The sequence below is a fragment of the Pseudophryne corroboree genome, chromosome 7 (genome assembly GCF_028390025.1).
Source record: "Pseudophryne corroboree isolate aPseCor3 chromosome 7, aPseCor3.hap2, whole genome shotgun sequence".
Taxonomy (NCBI): domain Eukaryota; kingdom Metazoa; phylum Chordata; class Amphibia; order Anura; family Myobatrachidae; genus Pseudophryne; species Pseudophryne corroboree.
The window spans coordinates 420,954,322-420,971,698 of NC_086450.1; the positions used below are offsets into that span (position 1 = coordinate 420,954,322).

The following is a 17,377-nucleotide window of genomic DNA, read 5'->3' on the forward strand; positions in this document are numbered from 1 at the left end:
GACGAATAGGCGGGAGGCGGCAGTTAGCTGCATAAGGTATAAGATGTGTGAGGGAAGAGCTGCATAAGGGATAAGGTGTGAGGGAGTAACTGTAAGGGGCAGATCTGCATGAGGGATAAGATGTGAGAGGAATAAGATGTATCAAGAGAAGAGCTACGCGAGGGTTAAGATGTGTGAGGGAAAAACTGTATCAGAATTGCATGGGGGATAAGATGTGAGGGAAAAGCTGTGTTTGGGTGCAGATCTGCGTAAGGGATAAGATGTGTGAATGAAGAGCTGTATCAGGGGGAAGAGCTGCATGGGGGATAAGATGTATCAGGAGAAGAGCTATGTGAGGGATAAGATGTGTGAGGGAAAAGAGCTGCGTGGGGGATAAGGTGTGAGGGATAATATGTGTGAGGGAAGTGCTGTGTAAGGGGGCAGAGCTGCGTGGGGGATAAGGTGTGAGGGAATAGCTGTGTAAAGGGGAAGAGCTGCGTGGGGGATAAGGTGTGAGGGAATAGCTGTGTAAAGGGGAAGAGCTGTGTGAGGGATAAGATGTATCAGGAGAAGAGCTATGTCAGGGGGAAGAGCTATGTGAGGGATAATATGTGTGAGGGAAGTGCTGTGAAATGGGGCAGAGCTGCATGAGGGATAAGATATGTGAGGGAAGAGCTGTGTCAGGAGGAAGAGCTACGCAAGGGATAAGATGTGTGGGGGAAGAACTGTATCAGTTGGCAAGAGCTGCATGGGGGATAAGATGTGTGAGTGAAGAGCTGTATCAGGCGGAAGAGCTGCATGGGGGATAAGATGTAAGGGAATAGCTGTGTTAGGGGCAGATCTGCATGGGGGATAAGATGTGTGAGTGAAGAGCTGTATCAGGTGGAAGAGCTGTATGGGGGATAAGATGTAAAGGAATAGCTGTGTTAGGGGCAGATCTGCATTGGGATAAGATGTGAGGGAATAGCTGTAAGCTGTATCAGGGGGAAGAGCTGCATGGGGGATAAGATGTGTGAGTGAAGAGCTGTATCAGTAGGAAGAGCTGTGTGGGGGATAAAATGTGAGGGAATAGCTGTGAGCTGTATCAGGGGGAAGAGCTGCATGGGGGATAAGATGTAAGGGAATAGCTGTGTAAGAGGACAAAGGTGCATGAGGGATAAGATGTGTGAATGAAGAGCTGTATCAGGGGGAAGAGCTGCATGGGGGATAAGATGTGAGGGAATAGCTGTGAGCTGTATCTGGGGGAAGAGCTGTGTGGGGGATAAGATGTGAGGGAATAGCTGTGAGCTGTATCTGGGGGAAGAGCTGTGTGGGGGATAAGATGTGAGGGAATAGCTGTGAGCTGTATCAGGCGGAAGAGCTGCATGGGGGATAAGATGTGAGGGAATAGCTGTGTTAGGGACAGATCTGTGTGAGGGATAAGATGTATCAGGAGAAGAGCTATGTGAGGGAATAGCTGTGTAAAGGGGAAGAGCTGTGTGAGGGATAAGATGTGAGGGAATAGCTGTGAGCTGTATCTGGGGAAGAGCTGCATGGGGGATAAGATGTGTGAATGAAGAGATGTATCTGGGGGAAGAGCTGTGTGGGGGATAAAATGTGAGGGAATAGCTGTGAGCTGTATTAGGGGGAAGAGCTGCATGGGGGATAAGATGTAAGGGAATAGCTGTGTAAGAGGGCAAAGGTGCGTGAGGGATAAGATGTGTGAATGAAGAGCTGTATGAGGGATAAGATGTGTCAGGAGAAGAGCTATGTGAGGGAATAGCTGTGTAAAGGGGAAGAGCTGCGTGGGGGATAAGGTGTGAGGAAATAGCTTTGTAAAGCGGAAGAGCTGCGTGGGGGATAAGGTGTGAGGGAATAGCTGTGTAAAGAGGAAGAGCTGCGTGGGGGATACGGCGTGAGGGAATAGCTGTGTAAAGGGGAAGAGCTGTGTGAGGGATAAGATGTATCAGGAGAAAGCTGTGTCAGGGGGAAGAGCTATGTGAGGGATAATATGTGTGAGGGAAGTGCTGTGAAATGGGGCAGAGCTGCATGAGGGATAAGATATGTGAGGGAGGAGCTGTGTCAGGAGGAAGAGCTACGCAAGGGATAAGATGTGTGGGGGAAGAACTGTATCAGTTGGCAAGAGCTGCATGGGGGATAAGATGTGTGAGTGAAGAGCTGTATCAGGCGGAAGAGCTGCATGGGGGATAAGATGTAAGGGAAGCTGTGTTAGGGGCAGATCTGCATGGGGGATAAGATGTGTGAGTGAAGAGCTGTATCAGGTGGAGGAGCTGTATGGGAGATAAGATGTGAAGGAATAGCTGTGTTAGGGGCAGATCTGCATGGGGATAAGATGCAAGGGAATAGCTGTGTAAGAGGGCAAAGGTGCGTGAGGGATAAGATGAGTGAATGAAGAGCTGTATCAGGGGGTAGAGCTGCATGGGGAATAAGATGTGTGAATGAAGAGCTGTATCAGGGGGAAGAGCTGCATGGGGGATAAGATGTGAGGGAATAGCTGTGAGCTGTATCTGGGGGAAGAGCTGTGTGGGGGATAAGATGTGAGGGAATAGCTGTGAGCTGTATCAGGCGGAAGAGCTGCATGGGGGATAAGATGTGAGGGAATAGCTGTGTTATGGACAGGTCTGTGTGAGGGATAAGATGTATCAGGAGAAGAGCTATGTGAGGGAATAGCTGTGTAAAGGGGAAGAGCTGTGTGGGGGATAAGATGTGAGGGAATAGCTGTGAGCTGTATCTGGGGGAAGAGCTGCATGGGGGATAAGATGTGTGAATGAAGAGATGTATCTGGGGGAAGAGCTGTGTGGGGGATAAAATGTGAGGGAATAGCTGTGAGCTGTATCTGTGGGAAGTGCTGTGTGGGGGATAAGATGTGAGGAAATAGCTGTGAGCCGTATCTGGGGGAAGAGCTGTGTGGGGGATAAGATGTGAGGGAATAGCTGTGAGCTGTATCAGTGGGAAGAGCTGCATGGGAGATAAGATGTGAGGGAATAGCTGTGTTAGGGGCAGATCTGCATGGGGGATAAGATGTGTGAGTGAAGAGCTGTATCAGGGGGAAGAGCTGCATGGGGGATAATATGTGAGGGAATAGCTGTGAGCTGTATCAGGGGGAAGAGCTGCATGGGGGATAAGATGTGAGGGAATAGCTGTGTTAGGGGCAGATCTGCATGGGGGATAAGATGTGTGAGTGAAGAGCTGTATCAGGGGGAAGAGCTGCATGGGGGATAAGATGTGAGGGAATAGCTGTGAGCTGTATCAGGGGGAAGAGCTGTGTGTGGGATAAGATGTGAGGGAATAGCTGTGTTAGGGGCAGATCTGCATGGGGGATAAGATGTGTGAGTGAAGAGCTGTATCAGGGGGAAGAGCTGCATGGGGGATAAGATGTGAGGGAATAGCTGTGAGCTGTATCAGGCGGAAGAGCTGCATGGGGGATAAGATGTGAGGGAATAGCTGTGTTAGGGACAGATCTGTGTGAGGGATAAGATGTATCAGGAGAAGAGCTATGTGAGGGAATAGCTGTGTAAAGGGGAAGAGCTGTGTGAGGGATAAGATGTGAGGGAATAGCTGTGAGCTGTATCTGGGGAAGAGCTGCATGGGGGATAAGATGTGTGAATGAAGAGATGTATCTGGGGGAAGAGCTGTGTGGGGGATAAAATGTGAGGGAATAGCTGTGAGCTGTATTAGGGGGAAGAGCTGCATGGGGGATAAGATGTAAGGGAATAGCTGTGTAAGAGGGCAAAGGTGCGTGAGGGATAAGATGTGTGAATGAAGAGCTGTATGAGGGATAAGATGTGTCAGGAGAAGAGCTATGTGAGGGAATAGCTGTGTAAAGGGGAAGAGCTGCGTGGGGGATAAGGTGTGAGGAAATAGCTTTGTAAAGCGGAAGAGCTGCGTGGGGGATAAGGTGTGAGGGAATAGCTGTGTAAAGAGGAAGAGCTGCGTGGGGGATAAGGCGTGAGGGAATAGCTGTGTAAAGGGGAAGAGCTGTGTGAGGGATAAGATGTATCAGGAGAAAGCTGTGTCAGGGGGAAGAGCTATGTGAGGGATAATATGTGTGAGGGAAGTGCTGTGAAATGGGGCAGAGCTGCATGAGGGATAAGATATGTGAGGGAGGAGCTGTGTCAGGAGGAAGAGCTACGCAAGGGATAAGATGTGTGGGGGAAGAACTGTATCAGTTGGCAAGAGCTGCATGGGGGATAAGATGTGTGAGTGAAGAGCTGTATCAGGCGGAAGAGCTGCATGGGGGATAAGATGTAAGGGAAGCTGTGTTAGGGGCAGATCTGCATGGGGGATAAGATGTGTGAGTGAAGAGCTGTATCAGGTGGAAGAGCTGTATGGGGGATAAGATGTAAAGGAATAGCTGTGTTAGGGGCAGATCTGCATGGGGATAAGATGTAAGGGAATAGCTGTGTAAGAGGGCAAAGGTGCGTGAGGGATAAGATGTGTGAATGAAGAGCTGTATCAGGGGGAAGAGCTGCATGGGGAATAAGATGTGTGAATGAAGAGCTGTATCAGGGGGAAGAGCTGCATGGGGGATAAGATGTGAGGGAATAGCTGTGAGCTGTATCTGGGGGAAGAGCTGTGTGGGGGATAAGATGTGAGGGAATAGCTGTGAGCTGTATCAGGCGGAAGAGCTGCATGGGGGATAAGATGTGAGGGAATAGCTGTGTTATGGACAGGTCTGTGTGAGGGATAAGATGTATCAGGAGAAGAGCTATGTGAGGGAATAGCTGTGTAAAGGGGAAGAGCTGTGTGGGGGATAAGATGTGAGGGAATAGCTGTGAGCTGTATCTGGGGGAAGAGCTGCATGGGGGATAAGATGTGTGAATGAAGAGATGTATCTGGGGGAAGAGCTGTGTGGGGGATAAAATGTGAGGGAATAGCTGTGAGCTGTATCTGTGGGAAGTGCTGTGTGGGGGATAAGATGTGAGGAAATAGCTGTGAGCTGTATCTGGGGGAAGAGCTGTGTGGGGGATAAGATGTGAGGGAATAGCTGTGAGCTGTATCAGTGGGAAGAGCTGCATGGGAGATAAGATGTGAGGGAATAGCTGTGTTAGGGGCAGATCTGCATGGGGGATAAGATGTGTGAGTGAAGAGCTGTATCAGGGGGAAGAGCTGCATGGGGGATAAGATGTGAGGGAATAGCTGTGAGCTGTATCAGGGGGAAGAGCTGCATGGGGGATAAGATGTGAGGGAATAGCTGTGTTAGGGGCAGATCTGCATGGGGGATAAGATGTGTGAGTGAAGAGCTGTATCAGGGGGAAGAGCTGCATGGGGGATAAGATGTGAGGGAATAGCTGTGAGCTGTATCAGGGGGAAGAGCTGTGTGTGGGATAAGATGTGAGGGAATAGCTGTGAGCTGAATCTGGGGGAAGAGCTGCATGGGGGATAAGATGTGAGGGAATAGCTGTGAGCTGTATCTGGGGGAAGAGCTGTGTGGGGGATAAGATGTGAGGGAATAGCTGTGAGCTGTATCAGGGGGAAGAGCTGTGTGGGGGATAAGATGTGAGGGAATAGCTGTGTAAGGGGGCAGAGGTGCGTGAGGGATAAGATGTGCACATAATCCAGGTCTAGACAGATGGCAGAGTATCTTCGTGGGCTGTATGATCCAGTTACAAAGCGATGTATTCCTAAGGACGGCGGGATGTGTGAATGTAGAAAGAGAAAATATGTTATGTGTTGACTGTGTAGAAGGTAATTGGGTAGAAATGTTTATGGAGGTAATGTGGGCAGTTCTGGAATACAGTATACTGCCTCAAGAGGTGAATTCTCTGGGAACTCTTAAAGTTTTGGAGACAAGAGATGAGTCTTGTGAATGAGAAGGGATTGCATAGAGTAGAGTGGGTGCTCTATGAAAAAACTCCTGTACCAGTCCTGAGCAGGTAATGTGTGTGTTTGAGAGACCAAGATATTGTGCAGGACAGTAGGGTGACCTGGCAGATATTATGAGATAAGAGAAGAGATGTATGTTGGTGTCGTTTGGTTAATAGAATTACGTGGAAGTGATTTATAAGGAAATCAATAAAATACAGGGTTTTGCAAGGTGAGCTAGAGGATTGGCATCTGTCAGGTGGGCAAGTAGGGGATGGACTAGGGGCATTGTACCAACAAGGGGTGGCAGCTGGAAGGGGGGGGGGTAAGTTTCACTGCCTCTCTAGGACCACTTTAAGCACTGGTATAGCTGATCATTCATTGTGCCACTATGATCAAAGAGAACTGGCTCTGTGCAACTTGGACCTCTGTGTCCAAGTTTGGAACAGATCTGGAGCAAATATAAAGATATATATTACCTATAGAATACCTTCTGACTATTTTCAAACTTTTTAATAATTACCACAGACTCTTTCCTGCTGGGTAATTGTATCATGTCATCTAACACACACACCTATCTAAGTGGATCTATATACAAAACTGGATCTAAATCCTTTAAAATAAAAAAATATACTGTATGCTGTTTTTTCCTTTTAAATATTGTCCGTCATTATTTTTAAACACGGGACTTCCTTAACATTATTACACTGTAGAATATATCATACATTATTTGTTTACAAGTATATTTTAGATAATTAGACTGCAGGAGATACCATTGGAACAGCTGCTTTTCTCCGGGAGTAAGAAATGATGCCTGAATATCCACCGCTCTCATGTTTGTTAAACAGTCGCACGAGAAGTTCCGAGGTTTGATACAGTAGAAGGCCTCTTCATAAAAGTCATCTTTGTACTCACACACCTCCTCCTTTGTGTCCAGCTGAAAACCACAGGTAGAGACGGCTTGCTTTCCGAAGCTTACATAATGGCCCTGAAAACCAAGAACTCCCAAACTGGAATGTCTCGCTCTCCAGAGAGCTGCAATGCCTTCGCTGGGGTGCCACAACAAACAGGAGACTTTGGCTTTGCCCGCCCAGTACAAAGTAAAGTGGACATGGTAAGACCCATTGTTGAAGTCTTCCACTCTTCCGGACATAGAAGCTCCAAGCTTTTTAGAGAACAGTCTTGGCCTAATGAAGTCTCCTCCATAGGTCTTCCTGTTGCCCAAGTAATTGTACATAATGAGCTGTACCACAAAGTCGTCTCCAACACAATACTGTTCTCTGGGATTGACTATGAAGGCCGTACTGTGTCTTCCACTTGTGCTTTCATTAAACGGAGTAAAAGGAACATGGGGGATGAGATTCTGAATTCTGATAAACACTGCATCTATCTGAGATTGCAGATTGCTCTTTCTTGGTGTATCATCTGGCATGGTCATCCCAGTAATCTCCTGACCAATATTATTTTGTTCGACTGGGGCAATGCAGCCTCCAAGCAAATGCCTCAGAGAATCCTGCAATTGAAAAATAAAAGACATTTATTACATGTAGTTCTTTGCTGTGAACAAAATCACCCTGTATATAATGATTGTCCTTTTTTAAAAGTAGGTTGAAATTTACTTTAGATGCAGTGGCGGCTCTTGAGGTGAGGCTGCGGCACAGTCTAATATTCAAATATGGGCACCGCATTAACTGACACCCCAAACGCTGCCAAACATAACTGACTGGGAGTCACTGGCAGTTGCTGCAGTTCCCCTATTTCAATTTTGTACTGCTCTGCTGCCCCACCTCTGGAGCTGCTTTGGAGTTTTGTTTAGGGAGAGATTTATCACACCTTATAAAAGAGGACAAAAGAATCTGCCCAAAGCAACCAATCAGGTTCTAGAATTTATCTAGCATAGTCTATAAAATAATAGGTAGAATTCTTCTCTTCTCCACTCCATTGATGGCTCGATACCTCTCTCCGTTTATTATGTTTTACTGTATATACTTTATGGAGATAAAGTAACAGCCAGCCAATTTCTAAGTGTCATTTATCAAACCCAGCCTGTAACATGACAATTAGGAGCTGATTGGCTGGTACTTTATTTCCGTCAACTTTATCTCTCTCCAAGGCTTTGTACCCAGCCCACTCTGTATTTTAAAAATGATAGTGAGGAGCTGATTGGCTGGTACTTTATCTCCATACACTTTATCTTTCTCCAAAACCTTAGCTTAGCTTAGCTGCGCCCGCAGGAGACCCTCCGCCATCTTTACAATCGCAGCAGCTGATTGTCACGTCATGCAGCCACTGCAATCACATCCCCATTCGTGCAGGCAATGGCGTCACAAGGGGGGTGCGGTGGGTGCGGCCCGCTCCTGGGTGTCACCCGCCGAGGGGTGACACCAAAATGCCGGCTCCTGCAGAGTGACAGAAGCCGAGTGCTGCACTGTTATATTATGTGCAGCACTCGGCTCCTGTCACTGTGTAGGAGCCAGCACTGCAGGGACAGCACCTCCCGGGAGTGAGCCCTCACCTCCCACACCCCCAGTGGAAAAAAAAAAAGGGTGTCGGGACGCGAAGCCCTGCCCCTTCGCAAACCCCCGCCCCGCCCATTTGTGAGCCTGCAATAATCTAAAAACGGGTCCGCCTGCGAAGCCCCGCCCCTCTGTTTAAGTCACGCCCATTCCCATGAAGGCCCACCTCCTTTATACTCGTTGCCGCACCGGGTGTCACAGAGGTGAGTGATGCCTCTGCGTACAGGCATGCCCCCCGTTTCCAAGCCACACCCTGCAATGCTCTGTCTCCGCCTAGGAATCTGAGCATTGCCGCCACCCCCACCCCGTGAATGTCTCTGCCTTGACAGGCAGAGACGTTCGCATTTTCCGCGGGATGTCAGCAGAAGCTGCGAGCGCATGCGCAGGATGCGCAGGATCCTGTAGGCATTTTTAAACTTGTTTATAATCTCCCCATTAGGTGTTTTTTTTATGTCTACCCTTACACTGCATTTAATTTACTGGGTTATTATAACATTTTTATAGATTTCTTCCTTGTTTAAACAAGGAAAAAGGTTATAATAATAATAATCCAATGGGGTGATTATATAGAAGTTTAAAAACATCTACATGATTGACATGCAGGAAGTAATTAAACTTTCAAATACATTAGAATGTTGTTTTTCTGTTTTTTTTATATTTTATTGTGATAATATATTACAGCCATATATGTTTATTTAAAAGAAGTGACTGATTTAGAATTTTGATAGAATGAGAACATTTGAAAGTATGAAAGGTCAGAAGGTACTTCCGGGTCTTTTGAATATAAATATGGATGTATGCTGGTGAGGACCATTCTGCCCTGAGGAAGAGTGAATAACTCGAAACGCGTTGGGGCCACTCACTTGCATCCATAATTCTTGGGGGAACACACTGTGTCCTGCTGCCGGTGAATAGCGTGGAGGGAGGAAAGAAGGGCTCCGGGGCCTCCCATTGATTGCTCACTCCATTGCTCCTTGCCAGAAGCTTGGCACGGTACAACTCCATTTTATTTTGAGTCTATGGTGAAAACTCTGTTTGTATTGAAGAAAAAACACCACTGTATTCTTGTTTCTGGCATGATACAATTTCACTTTTAACCTGAGTCTATGGTGGAAACTCTCTTTGTATTGAATAAAAAACACCACCATATTCTTGCCTTTTACTGAGAATAAATTGTTTTTTTTAGAAAAGAAATACTACACTATATATATTTCCTCTTCTTTTTTATACATGTCCTGGGAACAATTGTGCAAGCCTACACATCTTCATGTAGAGGAGGCATTTGAAGTAGATTGAAGACAATACCTTTCGGAAAAAGTCATTGAAAATACACTTGGACTATTTATTGATTTTTTTGTTTTTCTTGGCTATTTATTGGATAGTACTCTTTTTTTGTTTTAAGAGGTAGCGCCAGAGATATATTCAACTTCCATATTGTTTGTTTATACAGTGGTGGGTGGTTCCTACCAGAATATACCTAGGATGCTCTCTTTTTCCACTAAACGCCATTGTCTTATCCATATTTTATATTTTTTGTGCTTTTAAATCTGAAATGACGTTGATAGAGCTGCAGCAATATGCTAGAAGTCTTGAACTCTCAGAAGCACATGCCATGATAAAGACATGGAGAAGGGGTTTCAGTATGATTTCCCGATGGACGGGGTGCCGGTGATTAGGATACCAACAGTAGCATCAGATTCCGACAGGTCCCTCTAAAGTACCTTAACTCTTCTCTGCCCACTACCCTAACCCTTACTTGTGAGTGCCTAAACCTAACCCTCCCTGGTGGTGTCTAACCCTAACCTTCCATTGCACACTGCCTAAACCTAACCCTCCCCATTTGATGCCTAACCCTAACCTCCTCTTCTATGTGCATAACCTAACCCTCCCTCCCTGGTCCCTAACCCTACCCTTCCCTGCCCTGCACCCTAACCCTAACCCCCTTCTGCTGCCTAAAGCTATCCCAAGCGTGGCAAGACGATAGCACGGCCTGCCGTCTGGTTGATCGGGATGCCGGCTGTTGGTATTGTGATGCCGGTATCCCAAGCAGCGCTGGTATGTAGATGCCGGGATTGCATCTTCCTTCGGGTCCCAGGGTAGGTATATCAACTCCTGCGATCCTGTCCGTAAGGAAGCTAAGTGTTTCTCGATGGACCAGCTGCAAGTGTGCAATAAATTACATACTGACAACAGTGGGGATCTGGAGAGAAGTAAATCTAGATCATGCTACAGGTGTGGACAGTGTCGGACTGGGACATCAAGGGCCCACCAGGGAAATGCAATCACAGGGGCCCACTAAGGGGCATTACCATATGCTCAAGGGGTGTGGCCACATGGCCAGAGAGGAGTGGCCAGCCATTATAGGCACCACCTAGCATAGTATATAATGACCCTGGTGCCGGAATTGGGAGGCACCGAGACCTCCTTCCACTCCCCTGACCAGCTCGCCCCCCAAAATCCCGCCTGGCTTGCCTGACTGGGAGCCAAATGTGCCGGTCACACATGCTGCACAATCCGGGGCTGCGACCTGACCTCCTCTCATTCCAGCTTGTACCTGTTCAGCAGCCCCTCCTAAGGACGTGTCCCTGGACCAAGGCAGTGCAGCCTCCTCCATCTCCTCCTTGGCGGAGGACAAGTACAGTACTAGGTGTCCCTGTGTGAGGGAATGAAGATTGAGGGGAGCTGCCGCTGAGGGGCAGAATGTGAGGCATAGAGGAACAGTCCTCTACTCACCACATGACTAAGCAGCGGCCTCTTCCACCCAGGCAGCCTCTTGGAAAGCCAAGTCCACAGCTTCACCCCCAAGCACAGGAACAAGACAATATTACATGCTGGATGCTGATACATATACACACACATACTGTACATACACTACCCTCTCTATTTCTCTCCCCCTCCTCTCTCCCCTATCTTTCCATCGTCTCTCTCTTTTCTCTCCCTCCTCTGTTTTTCCATCCTCTCCCCCTCCCCCTTCTATCTCTCCTCTCCACTCTCACTCTCTCAAATTTTTGTTTTATTGGAAAGGAGGGCGCTAAATTACTGTCTTGCACCTACTACCAGAAGTACTAGTTTCGGCCCTGTTCTAGCTCCTGCTGGTGGTGCCCGCTGACCGCACTCACCAACTCCAGGGCGCCGCATACCTTCTCCTCCTGTGGACCGTGGTGGCGAGATTCACGGTGGGACTGAGCAGCACAGTGTGACGTCATCACACTGCTAGCAGCGTCATGACGGCAGCGTTACAAACCCGCAGTGCTCCTCTGGGAGCATATAGAGCCTGCCACCAACCTGGCTTAGTCCCGCTCACCTGCTGACATGGGCGTGGCTATCATCTGGCAGGGTCTACCAGTGGATCCCTCGGTTCCCCGGCAGGCCAGTATGAGCCTGGCTGTGGATGCTCCTATCCACATTTATGAGACTGTCCTCCCACTGGTAGAATTTGGACTTCATGTGGCAAAATTAATCACTTTTCCTCAGTCTGCAAATCCAAGGAAATAAGATCTACACCCAGTCTTCACAGCAGTTTAACACTTTACATTGTCTCCAACTGCAGAATCATCTGACAGTGATGATACACCAGAAGGCTATATCTACTTGATTCATCAGGTCGTAAAAAACAAGGTCAGTCCAAAAACTGACATCACCATAGACAACACTTCTGTTGAATTTCTAATAGATTCCGGTGCTTTTGTAAATCTAAACGACCCTTTCCCTTACAGGGTTCTTTTGAAGTTATTGCACACAAAAATGACTAAATGACAAATGCCTTATTTTTTTCCCTCACTAATGCCCTTATTTATCAATGAGTGATAAATTTCACTGTGAGTGATAAATGACACCAGCCAATCAGCTCCTAACTTCCATCTCACAGGCTGGGTTTGAAAACTGACAGGAGCAGATTGGCTGGTGCAATTTATCACCCACAGTGAAATGTATCACTCATTGATAAATAAGGGCATCAAAATGCAAAAGGCCATCTCTTGCTATTTGATACTGCATCAGAGCTGGGTCTTATACAAATTGTGGCACACACTCACAATTCTGCCCCGGTCATACATGACACTCCCAATTCCACTGCATGAACCAAAAACAATACAAAGTGATGTGGATGCTTTACTACAGGAGTATGATCATCTTGTTCACGGCATTGGAAAACTTAAAGCCTATCAAGTTCATCTTCACATAGATCACTCAGTTATACCAATTGCTCAAGAACTTCGGTGCATTCCTTTCCTACAGTGGCATGACTAGAAGGAAGGCGCGCGCAGCAAAAATGGGCGTGGCTTCGTTGGAATGGCCATGGCTTCGTCGGAATGGGCGTGGCATTGCAGGAAAAGACTACCTTATACCCCAGTTTTGCAACCTGCACGCCCAGACGTTGGCCACCACAGGAAAGAAAAATAATCCTGATTCATGCCCCTTACATTATTTGTAATTTTTCCTCCTTATAGTAATGCCCAGTATACATTACGCCACATACTGCAATGGCCCTTAGACATTATGCCACACACAATAATGCACATGACACATTATGCACACACCATAATGCCTGTGACACATTATGCCACACACCGCAATGCCCCCGACACATTATGCCACACACTGTAATGCCTGTGACACATTATGACAGGAATCGCAATGCCCGTTATACATTATGCTACACACTGCAATGCCCCTGATACATTATAGCACATACAATGTCTGTGACGCATTATGCCACACACTGCAATGACCTTGATACATTATAGCACATACAATGTCTGTGACGCATTATGCCACACACTGCAATGCCCCTGATACATTATAGCACATACAATGTCTGTGACGCATTATGCCACACACTGCAATGACCTTGAGATATTATACCGCAATGCCCGTGATATAGTATACCATACACCGTAATGCCTGTGACACATATCGCAATGCCCGTTATACCCTATGCCACACCGCAATGCCCGTTATATATTATGCCACACTGCAATGACCCTGAGACATTATACCACATACCACAATGCCCGTGATATAGTATACCACACACCGTAATGCCTGACAGATTATGAAACACACCGCAATGTCCGTGATACATTATGCCACACACTGCAATGACCCTGAGACATTATACCACATATCACAATGGCCGCGATATAGTATACCATACACCGTAATGCCTGTGACACATTATGACACACACCGCAATGTCCGTGATACATTATGTCACACACCGTAATGCCCATTACACATTAAGTCCTACAGTAAGGCTTCCAATTACTTTTCAATTACCTGCTCGTTGTCAGTGGTTTCATTCACTGGGTGTCATGCTCGTTGCCAGGGGTTTCATGCTCTTGGTTCCATGCACGGTGCCAGGGGTTTTCATGCTCAGGGTGTCATGCTCGTTGCCAGGGGTTTCATGCACTGGGTGTCATGCTCATTGCCAGGTGTTTCATGCACTGGGTGTCATGCTCGTTTCCAGGTGCTTCATGCACTGGGTGTCATGCTCGTTTCTAGGAGGTAGTCCTTGTTGCTAGGGCTGTGCTCCCAGTGCCACATATGTCCCCAGTGCCAGATATTCCCCCATGGTGCCAGGTACTCACATGCCCCCAGTGCCAAATATAGCGCCCCCCCCCATGTGCCACATATGCCCCCAGTGCCAGATATTCCCCCACAGTGCCACATATACCCCCAGTGCCAAATATCCCCCCCCCAAGTGCCATATATGCCCCCCAGTGCCAGATATTCCCCCACAGTGCCACATATGCCCCCAGTGCCAGATATCCCCCCCCCCAGTGCCATATATGCCCCCCAGTGCCAGATATTCCCCCGCAGTGCCACATATGCCCCAGTGCCAGATATCCCCCCCCCCCAGTGCCATATATGCCCCCAGTGCCAGATATTCCCCCCAGTACCACATATGCCCCAGTGCCAGATATTCCCCCCAGTGCCAGATATTCCCCCCCAGTGTCAGATATGCCCCCTTAGTGCCACATATGCCCCAGTGCCAGATATTCCCCCCCAGTGCCATATATGCCCCCAGTGCCAAATATTCCCCCCCCGTGCCAAATATGCCCCTAGTGCCAGATATTCCCCCCCAGTGCCAGATATGCCCCCTCAGTGCCACATATGCCCCAGTGCCAGATATTCCCCCCCAGTGCCATATATGCCCCCAGTGCCAGATATTCCCCCCCCAGTGCCAGATATGCCCCCTCAGTGCCACATATGCCCCCAGTGCCAGATATCCCCCCCCCAGTGCCATATATGCCCCCAGTGCCAGATATTCTCCCCCCGTGCCAAATATGCCCCCAGTGCCCAATATTCCCCCCCCCAGTGCCAGATATTCCCCCCAGTGCCATATATGCCCCCAGTGCCAGATATTCTTCCCCAGTGCCAAATATGCCAGTGCCAGATATGCCCCCTCAGTGCCACATATGCCCCAGTGCCAGATATCCCCCCCAGTGCCATATATGCCCCAGTGCCACATATTCTCCACCCCCCATGCCAAATATGCCCCCAGTGCCAGATATCCCCCCCCGTGCCAGATATGCCCCCAGTGCCAGATATTCTCTCCCCCCGTGCCAAATATGCCCCCAGTGCCTGATATTCCACCCCAGTGCCAGATATTCCCCCCCAGTGCCAGATATGCCCCCTCAGTGCGTGCCCCCCCCCACCCCCACTCTCCGCCGCCGCTCCCCTGCTGTAAGGAGGGACACGGAGGGCGCGCGCCTCTCCTGTGTCCCTCCTGGGTCTCCGGCGGCCACGGGTCTAATAAAGGAAGTGCTCACAAACGGCACTTCCTTTATTAGACCCGCGGCCACCGGAGACCCAGGAGGGACACAGGAGAGGCGCACGCTGTGCCCTCCGTGTCCCTCCTAACAGCAGCGGAGGGAACGAGACAGCAGACTGACATGTGGACGCTCGTCCGCATGTCAGTCTGCACTAAATCAGTGGCGCCCCCGCAGCCCCTCGCCCCCAAGCCACCGCGAGGGCTGCGGGGGCAGTAGCTATGCTACTGCATTCCTATCAACATAAGGAAACAAGTGAAAGAGGAAATACAAACTATTGCTATCATTGAAAAGGTGTCTGGAGCAACACCATGGGTATCATCTATTGTGGTTGTGCCCAAATCGGGTCAACCAAATGCAGTGAAAATATGTGGTGATATACGTTGTCCTAATGTTGCCATTAAAAGAGAGCACTATATTACTCTACTGTGGATGATATTATACATACACTCACAGGTACATGTTTCTATTTTTTTTATTGGATTTAAATAAAGGTTATCACCAACTGGAACTTGATGAAGAGTCACGATAAATAACGACATTCTCAACTCATGTTGGGTTTCGAAGATACAAACGACTGTCATTTGGAATTGTGTCTGCAGCAGAGGTGTTTCAAAATGATATCCATCAAGTTATACAGTCAGTTCAAAATGCCATCAATTACAGTGATTATAGTATTTTTTTTGGAGCAACGTGCCAGGAACATGATGTGGCTCTGCGTGAAGTACTTCAGTGTCTTCAAGACAGGAATTTAACACTGAATAAAGATAAATGCTTCTTTCTTCAACCGAAGCTCAAATGTTTTGGTCACATTTTCTCTCAAGATGGGGCGAGTCCTGATCCACAAAAAGTTCAGGCTATCACAAATTTGTTGAAACCTACCAATGCTGATGAAGTCATTTCTTGGGATGACTAACTATTGTTCCCAATTCATTCCAAATTGTGCCACTCTGACAGCTCCACTTAGTGAACTCACAAAGAAAAATGTTAAATTCTTGTGGCCTTCCTGTCCTGTACAAGCATTTGATGACATAAAATTATGTCTGCAGGAGGATGGTATCACAATGTCATATTACAACATTGCCTGGAAAACAGGACTTATTGTGGATGCTAGTGCTGTAGGGCTAGGAGCTATTTTGGCTCAGGTGAATATCCATGGGGATCATTATATTGTAGCATGTGCGAGTCACAGTTTGAAAAAGCTGGAAAAACGTTACTCCCAGCCAAAACGGGAACCTCTTGCAGTAGTCTGAGGTTGTAAATGCTTTCACCTCTATTTATACAGCATTGACTTTACCATCGACACTGATCATCAAGCACTGGTGACACTCTTTGGAAATCCAAACAACCAGCTAGGATACAGCGATGGGGCTTACGCTTACAGGCATACAACTTCTCTATCATTCATAGAGCTGGCTCTGATAATCCTTCAGATTACATGTCTAGTCACTTTTAGAGCACTTCAGAAACATTGTCAATAACTAACTGTGCATGATGATTCAATCATTCTCAGAGGTGACATAATTGTCATTCCAGCTGCTTTGATAAAGCGGGTAATTGACATAGTGTCAGGTTTCTGATTTTGTCTGTCCCCGGAGGGGGCACTAATGGGTCAGTGTTGGTACAAAATATAAAATGTGTAGGCAAAATAAAAGTCCTGCACATATGTGCTGATGTTTAATGCACACAGAGGTCACAGAGTAGAGAAGTAACAACAGATGGTACTGAGCATTGCTAGTGGCAGAAGGGAAATAGTAACTGTGACTGAATCCAAGGTATAAAGTCTATGGCAACAGAATATATATGAAAAACAACTTGATGCCTGAATGCAGAAGGTTGGAAACAAATAAAAGTCTCTGGTAACAAAACGTGGAATAACTTGGTAACTGAAATAGTTGAAAAACAGAACTCCGGAAATATTGATAGAACACACAGTCTCTGTATAGATTAGTTCTTATTACCACACAGGGCCCAGGCAGTAGACAGTCCCATTACAACAAGCTTGCATGAGTTGTATGATCTTAATGAGGTGCACAGGTAAAGCAGTGGAACAAACACCTGAGGAGAGTCTCTTACTGCTGATGAGCTGCGGCTGGATGTGGCTGGAGATTGTAGCTGAATGAAGGAGAAGCAGGGTGATGAGAAGAAGCGATTAGAAGAATCACAGGGAACCACTGGAAACAAGAACACAGGAACCAGGAGAACTTGAGGCACCAATGTGACTCGTTGTCCGAGGCGATGTGTCTGAGCCACGGACCAAACTTTATACCCCTTGCTCTGCGGTGATTGGTTCCTGAACTCTGA

General features: G+C 47.5%; 1 protein-coding gene across 4 annotated transcripts in view; it reads right to left on the reverse strand.

Annotated features, from left to right (window-relative positions):
• The window catches only part of LOC134945488 (NXPE family member 1-like), a 100,727-nt gene that overhangs the window by 23,488 nt on the left and 59,862 nt on the right, over positions 1 to 17,377 (reverse strand). For all 4 annotated transcript variants that reach the window (XR_010182122.1, XM_063934811.1, XM_063934809.1 and 1 more), the window contains one exon: positions 6,558 to 7,297. Coding sequence is in view for 3 of the 4 variants with exons in the window: in XM_063934809.1 (XP_063790879.1) it covers positions 6,558 to 7,297 (740 nt within the window). In the remaining variant the exon portion in view is untranslated. The remainder of the gene's footprint in view (positions 1 to 6,557; positions 7,298 to 17,377) is intronic.